The sequence below is a fragment of the Petaurus breviceps genome, unplaced genomic scaffold, assembly GCF_028583685.1.
Source record: "Petaurus breviceps papuanus isolate PSGF00001 unplaced genomic scaffold, PetGlider_PUasm1.0 214, whole genome shotgun sequence".
NCBI lineage: Eukaryota > Metazoa > Chordata > Mammalia > Diprotodontia > Petauridae > Petaurus > Petaurus breviceps.
In genome coordinates, this window is record NW_027185863.1 from 14,194,453 (window position 1) to 14,206,433 (window position 11,981).

Sequence of the window (11,981 nt, forward strand, 5' to 3'; positions counted from 1 at the left end):
TGTGCTTTAAAATTGTCAAAACTTCACCAATCTACAGAAATATCACATAATTTACAATTCTAAGTATTCAGACTCATTTCCAAAAAAGATTAATATTCTATCTTAATTTCCTTTCAATGAAAAAGCCTGTAGGAATGCTGAGGTATCTGACTAAAAGCCAAAAGAAAACTTGCAAACAATTAACAACTATATGAAAGATTATTCCAAATTACTATCAAAAGAAATACAAATAAAAGAACTCTGAGCTTTTACCTCCAGCAAACTGGCAAAGATGACAAAAGAAGGAATTGTGAAAGCCAGGCACACTATTGCAGTCGATGTAACTATGAACTAGCCCGACCACTCTAGAAACTTGGGAATAATAACAATGATTATAGCTAATATTTATTTAGCTTTATTATGTGCCAGGCATGGTGCTAAGTGCTTTACAAATAGTATCTCATCAGAACCTCACAACCCTGGGAGTTAGGTGCCATTATTATCCCCTTTTGCAGATAAGGAAACTGAGGCAGAGATTAAGTGATTTGCCCAAGGTCACATAGCTAGTAGTGTCTGAGGCCAGTCTTCTTGATTCCAGATCTAAATGCCTTAGGTGGATGATATATAGCAAGAAAATGCCTCAACATCTATATTGTTTGATACAGAAATATACCTAAAGTATAGCTAAAGTCAAAGAGAGAGGAAAAAAAGGGTCTAATATAGACAAAAACATTTATAGCAGCACTTTTTATAATAGCTAAGAATTGGTAAACCCAACAGATGTCTATCAACTGGGGAAAGTCTAAACCAAATGTGACACACAAGAAACCATGAACATGAAGAATTCAGAGAAACATCAGAAGATCTCAATAAAATTATATATAGTGAAGTAAGGAGAACCAGGAAAACAAGATACACAATAACTACAACATAAGTGAAAAGTATGGTTTTTTTTAAATAAAATGCTTTGTAATTATAATGACCAAAGTAGGTCCCAAAGAATTACGAGAATTCCATTTCCTCCCTTCTTTGCAAATGTCAACAAGGCAGGAACACAGCAGACTCAGCCGCTGTGTTGATTAGTTCTGTGGAACTACTTTTTTTCCCTCTTTGACATTTCTTGTCATAAAGGATGGTGCTCTGGATGGAGAAAGGAGAAATATATTGGGAAATGAAGGTGATGTAAAAACAAGTGATCATCAGTAAAGTTTTAAAATAAAGTCAACAGGGACTATGAATAAGCCAATACCCAAGGTTGTCAGACAGTCACCAAGACATGTTTGAGCAAGATTTGTGATCTCTTGACAGTGCTCCATAAACTGGACATAGCACAAATTCAATCTCTACTGTTTGTGGCAAACTTAATTAATAGGGAAACTTTCCCAATCAAAATTCTCAACTTATCCTTTTTCTTTAAGAGATCCTAAAAGATGTTTAATTGATCAGAAGACAAAATAGAGACTTTAAATTCAACAGTTTATCACCAACAGAACAGTCTAAAATATCAGTCAACACAATGATTTGTTATTTTTCAGATCTACAAAAAAAAAAGTTAAAGAACAATTAAAGCAGCCCCATTCAGTATTAAGGTCCTGGTTTCTACGGTATGAAGATGTTTGCTTACACATCCATTTCAGAATCTGGAAAACACAAACATCTAACGATAACATAAGGAATTGTTTCCTTCAAAATACCCTGGAAAATCAGGGCTATAATCATCAACTGTTTTAGGTGATACTGAGAATCATTCTGAAAGTACAAATCTAAATGAAAGATGGAAGTCAAATATGAATCTGCATCATATCAAGTTAAATAGCAAATTATCTTCCTCAACTCTATGGCAATTTTTTAAACCGTTAAGTATTGCTTTAATTACCATGCAGAGGATCTATGTGACCAAGTTATTTTCTGTTTTAACTTAAATGTAACTTTCAAAGTACTATTCTAATATGGATACCTGTATCTTAATACGACTGACTAGCAACGTGACCTACTTTGTACTTTTAAGGAAACTATACCCTAAATTAGAATTGAGTTTCAATAAAGAAACAGCTACAGTTGAACACTGCAATTCTAAGTGCTGCTCTAAAATATGTCTTTGTAATATAAAATGTACACAAAATTTTATATGAACTTTCATAATTTACCTCTAAAAAGGATGAAATATTGTGGCACTCAATGAGTTGGGGGCGGGGGGGAATAGTTCAGACCTGCCATTACATTAGTGTTAGGTGGTGTGATGAAACCCCCTCTATCAATGTAGATGAATAACTCTTCTGTAATTTAATCTTAGAGAGTTGTTTTAGGTACTAAAAGATTAGGTATTTGCCAAGAGATACAAGGCTACTATGTATCAAAGCCAGAACTTGAATTCAGGTCTTCCTAATGCCAAGGCTGGTTCTCTATGAACTATGAAATTTAGTCTCTCAGTATCCAATGATACTCTCTTTAAAAATCCATATACACACCATTAACACTCTTATATTACTGATGCTACACAAAATCACTTGAATATACAAAGCTCTTGTCAGACCAACTGAACTTCAAAATTACAGTAGCAATAACTAAGTATAACTTCGATGATTTAATGTATGTAATAAAAAAAAAATTGCTACTGCTACCATAAAGGTCCAGGAAAAAATCATCACTCTTTAGGAAAAAACAGTCAGTTCAATGAGAACAGTACTAGATGTGGAATCAGGGAACCTGACTTTACAGTGTCACCTCTGGCAAGACATTCAAATTCTTTAGATCTCAGTGTACTTATCTGTAAAACAAAGAGGTTTAGACTAGTTCACCCTTCCAGCTCGGAATGAATTGAGTATCATAGTTTAGGAAGTTGACAAATTTAATACCCTCAAGTAAAAATGTTTATAACAATCATTTTCAGATTGTACTCCAGTTTATTCACCAATTTTTACCTACCCATCTCTGAGAATTTCTTCATAGACATGAAATATTAACAAAAATGATAGTACTTTAACAAGTAACAAACATTCTAACTTCTACCAATCCCTTGGTTTCTATGTATTTTCACAAACAGATAAGCTATCCACATAAATGTTCCACAGATTACATATAATGAATCTTTGTTGTTTTTCAAGGAACCTAGAACAAGGGTCTATGTCAACAGGAATGTCACCAATAGGATTTGCTCATGAAAAAAAGAAAAAAAACACATAGCTCCTGATCAATGGCCTAGTAAGATACTAAGCAGTGGAGGGAAGGGAGAAAGGGTCAGAAAGATCTCTGCCTAGAAATTCCAACTCTTCTAAGTCTGACTCCCAAGAGTTTAAAGTCCCTATTACTGGCGAAGGTCAACACAAGGCACTATGGAAAAGAAACTCCAAAAGTGTGCCACACAGTATTACTTTATTTAACAAAGTTAGGGCTATTTGCAGAATCTCAACATGAAGTCCTAGGGAAGCTAACTGTTTCAAAGGAAGGGCTTAAGCATAATGAATCACTGACATGGGGTGGGGTAGCCTATATAGGGAAACACAGTTTCGTTGTTGAAATGGGGGAAGGGGAGTCCTTTCCATTGTGATCCCATTTCAAGAATTCACCAGCTAGGACTTAAGACTAACTCAAGGTATGGGTTCTATTTTTAAAAATAAATAAATTAAATACAATAATAAAATGTCATAGTTTTTTTAACTAGCCACTAAGAAACTATGCATGCTTTCACCAAGACTAACTTTAGCATTTGCAAATGCATGACAGCAAGGCCACAAACTATTTTTCCTAGAAATAAGCATTGTCCAAGTATGGAATTTAACAGCAAAACTTCTTTTATAGTTTTCACACCAAAAGGGTACCCTACACCTGTCTCTGCTCTAACACATACATACAGAAAGCAAGAGGCACACAGGTAAGTCATCCTACCACCTAACCTCCATTCATTCTCCCTCCAGAAAAGGTAGAGATCGCTCCCAAAACCTGCTCACCATCAGAAGGCATATACACACATACACATATATATGTAGACATATACACATACATACACACACACACAGCAAGCAAGCAAGAGTCATACAGACAGGTCTTCCCACACCCTAGCCTCCATTCCAGATCTCTCTCCAAAGCAGCCAACCTCAGAAGGTATCCACACACAAACACACAGGGACAGACACCGCAAGCAAGCAAGAGGAACAAAGGTGGGTCTCCCCTTCCTCTCTATCCCCCATTCTCCCTCCAGAAAAGAGAAAGATCTCTCCCCAAACCTGCCCATCCTAATAAGGCAGGCACGCACACACACACACACACACACACACACACGTCTCCCCATCCCCTAGCCTCCATTCATTCTAGATATCGCTCAAACCCCGACTACCATCAGAAGGTACACCCACACACCACACACTCTCTCTCTATTTCTCCCCCTCTCCCCCCTCCGCCCACCGTCGCGAGGGAACCTCCCGAAGGGAGGACGCGCCACAGGAGGGAGAGAGGGGACCACATTCGGGGCGCCCCGGGCCCTCCCCCCCCAGCATCCACCGGACGTTTCATCCGCGGGCATCTTCTCCCCGCCCCACCCCCCGGGCCTGCCGCTGGAAACTTGGGGCGCAGCAGCATCAGGGGCGGGGCCCGGAGCCCCACAATCCGGAGGCTGCCCTGCCCAGCGAGGCCTCCCCCCGGCCCCCGGCCCCTCGGACTCACTTCCAGGCGGAGGGAAGATCCGCAGCCTCTCAGGAACTCGCGGATGTTGCTCAGACACTCGCTCTCGCTCCGGGGCTCCGGGTAAACCTGCAACGACACAGAGCAAGCGGCCACTGAGAAGCGAACGGGCAGCCCCGGCTCCTCCGCAGCCCGAGCCCGGGCGACAGCGCTGCAGAAAGGGGGGGCAGGGCCGGGGGCCCGCGCGCCCCCGGGCGGGGCCCGCTCCCCTCGCGCTGCCCCCCCCACCCCGGGCGCGCGCCGCGGGGCAGGGGCACGGGCACCTCGGCTCTGCTCACCTCTTCCTCCCCCTCCTGCAGCACCAACCTCTCTCCTCTCCTTTTTTTCCTCCCCTTTTCCCTTCACCAGGAAGTAGACCGGGCTGCCGGAAGTGACGAATGAGGGCGAGGAGAGGACAGAGGAGATCCCAGGAGCCCCCCCCTCTGCACCCCTGGCCAGCAGCTGGAGGAGCCGGGTCTGGGCGCAGACCCCAGCGCCGCCTGCCAGGGGGCCCTGCGAAGCTGCCTCCGCCCCATGCTGCTGCTGGGGAGGAAATCTGTCAGTCGCTCTAGCACCCAACTTTTTTTAATTGATAGCTTTATTTTTTATTATAATGTATAGAATTAGTTATATGTTATCATTTGTAATTTTCATTGACAGCTTATTTTTTACATCACCAAAATTTCTACTGGTATCCCTCCCCACACTCAAAGAACTCTTTTAACAAATAGTATTTTTTTTTTTTGGAAGAAAAAGGAGGGGGGGGGGATCAGATCAATACAAGGTGTCCCAAAAGTCTCGGTGAGGTTTTAAAATCAAAACATCCATAGTGTCCCAAAAATCTTAGTGCAGTTTTAAACTTTAATAAGCACAGAGAAGCCCTGTTCTCGAAAAGCTCTGAAAACTTGTGCAATGTGCCACACCAGTAGCCCTCTTCAGAAACACGCTGCAACAAGCCATTTGTTGAGCCCTTTCTACACCTATTCTCAAGAAGCTTACATTCTAAGATGGGGGAGGGAGAGAGGAACTCAACTGGGGTACCATAAACCACTAGAAATTCCCCAGCCAGATAAGAGAAAATTAATAACGATAAGGCCAGAGATCGCATTTATGTGGTACTTTAGGGTTTGCAAAGCATATTATGAATTTTCTTTCATTTTATCCTCACAACAACCCTGACAGGAGGGTGTTAGTGTTATCCTCATTTTAATGGAAACTGAGGCAACCAGGAGTTAAGTTGCCCTCTTGCCTTTGGTCACACAGCTGGTGAGGGTCTGAGTTTATGACAGCACTCGGATCTTCCCTGACTGCAGGTCCACATCACAGGGTGTCCTCGAAGATCAAATGACATGATATGATATTATATAATCACATAAGCTCTTTACAATTATCTCATCTGATCCTCACACCGGATTTCACATGAGAAAACTAAGGCAGGAGGTAGTTATGTGAATTGCCCCAGACCACATAGGAGGTGTCAATGCCAGTAATTGCACTGAGGTCTTCCTCACCAGATCCAGTAAGTATCCCCCAGACAACGTAGCTACCCCATGTAGAAAAAGCTTTATGAACCTTAAAGTGCTATATAAAGATTAGCTATGGGAGGGGAGGGGGGCTGAACAATTCCTAAACTATTTATGTCTCTTCAAGAGGAGCACCCCATCCTCAGTCCTACATACACACACACACACACACACACACACACACACACACACACACTCCCCTTCTGGCCCTTCACACTCCCATCCACCCCCACCACCATCACTGAAAAAAATCTAATCTAGTGGAAGTCTAGGCTTTTATTTTAATATAACGGTTTAAAAAATAATTAACACAATGCATTATGCATGTTGTGACTGAAGTGCAATGTCATCTTTTACCATATTAGCATCCTGTATACTTCAAGCATGATTAACCCAAATCACTAAACATCAGAATTAGAAGGGGCCTTGGAGATCTATTTAGTAGTCCTTTCCTTTAATAGAGAAGTAATTATAAGTCAGGAAATAGGTTTGCCTGGTAACTTAACCAGGACAATGTTTAGTATTAGGAGCCTTTACTGGAAGGTGGGGATAGAAGAAAAAAAGTAGCATTTTGCAACTGAGTGCACTTAAAACTTAAACAAAAGATTATTTCCTTTGAGTTCCCTCAAAAGTCTGGAAGAATGAGGGCTTATGAAGTTGAAAGTGTAATCTGATATGTACCGCCTCCAACAGTAACAGGCTTTAACAAAAGCCAGAACCTGTACAGAATTAGACAGAATCCTCTAACAAAGTGGTATTTCCCAATGAGATACGGCTGACATTAATAAGACTAACTGGGTTCACGATGATTTTAACTGAATAAAAAGGAAAAGTCTGCTCTGATTGCTACATCTGAATACTCAATGACTAAGATTTCAAATTACATGTTAAATTTCTGTCAAAATGCTAAAGCAACATTGAGAACTTTAGTATATGTTAAGTTTAGAGGCATTTTTGTCCTTTCCTCTAGGGGGAAATCATAACATTCCACCAAGCAGCTCTTAGGAACACTGTGGTTTCATTTCAAAGTGCCCAAGCCTTTTAAAATTATAAATTAAAACAGGGTGTGGGGGGATGAGAGGAGAGGAAAAGGGATTAAAAAAAATTTTCCTACAGTAAACCTACTTTAACAAAAAAGAATGCATTTTTTTTCTCCAAGGAAGGTGCTGACATTTCTCAATCCAAAAATGAACAGATTTCTTTTTTCAATGAAATTTAAGAGTGGCATTGCAAAAAATAAAGTTGATCTCTAATCCACAGCTAGGATAGCATTGTAGCTATTGTTTAAACTATAATATGAAAAAAGAAAAATTATTAAAAACCTATTCTAGAGACAAAAGCATTCAGTATTTTTCTAAATGAAAAGGTCTGGCCATCTCTCTCGCCGACTCAATAAACTAGGGTGATTCCTCAGGGATGAAATGTCAGCCTTTTAAACCCCACAGCAAGCTTACTGTGCATTATTCTCATTCTATGTTCAAGTCTCTACATCTGTAATACACTCTTTCCTCACCTCTTCTACCTCTTAGAATCTTTCATTTCCTTCAAAATTCAACAAGTCACCATCTACATTAGGCCTTTCATCACCTCTCTAGATGCTAGTACCTCCTCACCCAAAATTACCTTGTATTATATATAAATATATATACATATATTTATATGTATTCATGTTATTTCCACCAATGAAGGTGGGGCTATTTCATTTTTCTTTTTGTATACACAGCAATTTTACACTGCCTGATCCATAGCAGGGGCTTAATAAAAACTTGTGATATGCTTAATAAATTGATTGATTTGGAAGATGGGTTAGGACTCATACCTGGAAATAAAACCAGAAATCTCCCCTCCACTCCACCATACATCGTATGTAGTTAATACTCAATTATCTATAATAGTGTAATTAAGGAGAAGCACAAACAGTCCAAAAAAATCATCTACCCTCCTTGATTTCCTTCCATTTACACAGTATATATATTTTATGTACAATTTTCACTCTGCCCCATTAGAATGTGAGCTATTTGAGGACTGAGGACCATGTTTTTTCTTTTCTCTTATCCCCAACACAGCATAGTGCCTGACACAGTCAGCCCTAAATAAATCCTTGTTGACTGATGCATAATTTTTATATGAAGTAAAATAATATTTGTACTTAACATATCTAAATGATTGTAATGGATATACTGAGAATTTGTTACAACAAAATGACAAAGGCCTAGAAAGACCTGACATGTAATAGTAGTAGTAGTAGTAGTGGTAGTAGTAGTAGTAGTGGTGGTAGTAGTAGCAGTAGTGGTGGTAGTAGTAGTAGTGGTAGTAGTGGTAGTAGTAGTAATAGTGGTAGTAGTAGTAGTGGTGGTAGTAGTAGTGGTGGTAGTAGTAGTGGTAGTAGTGGTAATAGTGGTAGTAGTAGTAGTAGTGGTAGTGGTGGTAGTAGTAGTAGTAGTGGTGGTGGTAGTAGTATCAGTCACATTTATATAGCACTTCCAGGTTTGCAAAGTACTTTACAAATATTGTTTCATTTGATCCTAACAACACTGGGAGGCAGGGTTATTATTATTTCTATTTTACAGATGAGGAAACTGAGGCTGACAAAAGTTAAAGCAGCTAGTCCAGAGTCATACAGGTAGTAAGTATCTGAGGCAGGATTCAAATTTCAATCTGGACTCAAAGTCCATGCTCTCACCACTGAGCCACCTAGCTGCTGAGATCCTAAAAGGAACTAGGAAGTCGTCCAGTCTAATGATTTTGACCTCCTAAACCCTTTTCTACTACCTCATCTGTACAATATGTTCCACAATGAGGAGTAGCTCTGTCTTTAAGCAAAGACAAAGCACCAGACTGAGCACTGCCTTCTTTCAATCCTTTTTGCTAGTTTCAAAGATCTTTCTGCTAATAATAAAGGCTACATAAAAAGTAAAAATAAAAAGACTTTCTGTATCTCTAAGGAAAATTAAATAATAATAATTGCCAACAAATTGGAAAGCAATATTTGGGGTGTCACCCATAGAAAGTTAACGATCTATGGCCTACATTAGCTGGTATGCATGTAATTGCGTGTTTATGGACTGAACAACCAAATCAACAATTTCCATGACTTTTTTCTTTGTAAACACAATCCATCCCAAAAGTGTAGAACAAATGTCTTCCGAGGTCTTTACTATCAATGCAGGCAGATAAGTAACACGTTGGATAGAACACTGAATACTGTATATGGAGTCAGTAAGACCTGCGTTCAAATTCAACCTTATTAGCTTACTAGCAGTGTGATTCTGTTTAAGTGATACTTAACCTCTCTTTCCATTATAGAAAAGACCTCTCTCTGTTTTGTTTTCCCCATCAGTAAAATAGGGATGATGATAACATCTGCTTTTCAAGGTTGTTGTGAGCATAAATGAGGTATTATTTGTAAAATGCTTTGCAAAACTTAAGGTTCTTGCTAGTATTAACACAGACCTCTGATCTTGCAGCCAGAAGAGATTCTCCTCTCCTCTGCACTTCTTCTAGACTTCTCTTATGATTCGTAACACATCTGGCTTGTATTATAGTTGGTTTTATACATGGTCTTCTCTCTCCTACTACAAAGTAATCTCCATGAGGGTAAAGACCAGTGTCATGTTCATCTTTTATCAAACATAACACTTGGCTTGGTATCTAGAATATAGTGAGCACACAATAAATACCTGATCAATGAATAAACTTGTTTATGCTATTGTGTCTTGGTCACTGTAATCATAGATAACAGAAGGACCATAGCACAGAAAGACAAAAAAAACTGGGCTTTAAATCCATATATCTGGCTTCGAGTCCCAACTCTGCTACTAGCTAAGCAAGTGAACAAATCACCTAACTTCTCTAAACCTGTTTCCTTATCAAAAAATTGAGATAATATTACCTGCTTTGTCCAACAGGATTGTTATTAGGATCAAATGAATTAATATATTTAAGATATAAATCACTGGTGCAGGAGGGAAGTAGAGGATCCCTAATCAACCAAGTCCCCTAATTCCACTGATAAAACTGAGAACATATACAAAGATCTCATATACAAGATATATAAGGAAATGATTCAAATTTATAAGAAAAAGAGTCATTCTTCAATTGATAAGAAGTCTAAGGACATGAATAGATAGTCCTTAAGAGAAAAACTCAGGCAATCCCTAGGCACATGAAAAAATGTTCCACTAATTTGTTGTTCAGCTGTTTCTGACTCTTGGTGACCCCATTTGGGCTTTTCTTGAAAAAGATATTGAGTGGTTTGCCATTTCATTCTCCAGTTTATTTTACAGATAAGGAACTAAGGCAAGCAGGGTTAAATGACTTGCCTAGGGGTCACACAGCTAGTGTGTCTGAGGTTGGATTTGAACTCAAGTTTTCCTGAATCCACTGAGCTATCTAGTTGCCTCACTACTAATAAGAGAAAAGCAAATTTAAGCAGTTCTGAGATTCCACCTCACACCCATCAGAGTGGCAATACTGGTTAAAGAAAAGGGGCAAAAAAGGAAATTAATAAAAGTTGGAGGGGCTGTGGGAAGACAAGCACTCATTGATGCACTGTTTATGGACCTGTAAATAGGTACAACCATTCTGGAAAGCAGCTTGGAGTTATATACAAAAAGATACTAAACAGTATTGCCATTGGACCCAGCTATACGACTATTAGGTCTATACCCAAAAGAGATCAAAGAAAAAGAGAAGGTCTAGGAGTATGAAAGAGACGACTTTGACCAGCTAACAAGACACAATTGTTATATTTTCAGTGTAGCGGCAGGTAGGTGGCTCAGTGAATACAGCATTTGGCTCTGGAGTCAGGAGGACCTGAGTTCAAATCTGTCCTCAAACACTTAACACTTACTAGCCATGTAGCCTTGGGCAAGTCACTTAACCCAGTTGCTCTGCCTTCCCCCCTCCAAAAAAAAAAAAAGCAAAAAACAAAAGTAAATTTTCAGTGTAGCAGTTATAACTAAGAAATCAACAAATGCTACAAATCAGAGTTTGATTTTTTTGTTGTTGATTATCTAGACTTCCATGCGGGAGGAAAAATTAGTAATGGAGAAAAACTTAAAAGAATGCTGGGCAGGGTGGCTAGGTGGCGAGTAAAGTGCTGGCTCCGGGTCAGGAAGACCCAGTTCGATTCAGGCCTCAGACACTTAACACCCACACACACACAAAAAAACTAGACTGTAACCTTGGGCAAGTTATTTAACCCCAATTGCCTTCCAAAAGGCAAAAAAAAAAAAAATGCTGGGCATACATTTCTTTTGATAACCCATTATAAGCATTTGCCCAGCATATCCTGCTGGTAAATATTTATTTACTTCATGTACAAATATATTTTTAGCAGATCTTTTTGCAGTAGCAAAAAACTGGGAATTAAGATGATGTCCAACAATTGAGGAATAGCTGAATAAATTTCAGTATATGAATGTCATGGAGTAGTTCTCGGTTGTAAGAAAAAAGGAAAAATACAATTTTAAACAGAGAAAGACATTAAAAAAATATGTAGAATGAAATAAAACAGAAAAACAATTTGTACTATAAAATCAATACCATAAAAAAGAACAATTTAGAGGACTTTTATAAACTAATGGAGAATGAAATTAACAGAACAGGGAGAACAATTTATATAACACTATAAAAAAAACCTTTGAAAGCTGTAAGAATTATTATTGATACAAAGTCCTTTCAGGATTTCAGATGATAAAAAAGGCTTTCTGTTACAGAGACATGACAGTTTTAAGGTGAATAATGAGATAGATAGATGGATAGATAGATAGATAGATAGATAGATAGATAGATAGATAGATAGATAGATAGATAGATAGA

At 38.9% G+C, this 11,981-nt stretch overlaps 1 protein-coding gene across 1 annotated transcript in view; it reads right to left on the reverse strand.

Moving 5' to 3' along the window:
* Positions 1-11,981, reverse strand: part of ARHGEF7 (Rho guanine nucleotide exchange factor 7) — a 310,305-nt gene that overhangs the window by 258,170 nt on the left and 40,154 nt on the right. Inside the window, exon 3 of the mRNA XM_069094099.1 lies at positions 4,639-4,725. Within this exon, the coding sequence (XP_068950200.1) occupies positions 4,639-4,725 (87 nt within the window). The remainder of the gene's footprint in view (positions 1-4,638; positions 4,726-11,981) is intronic.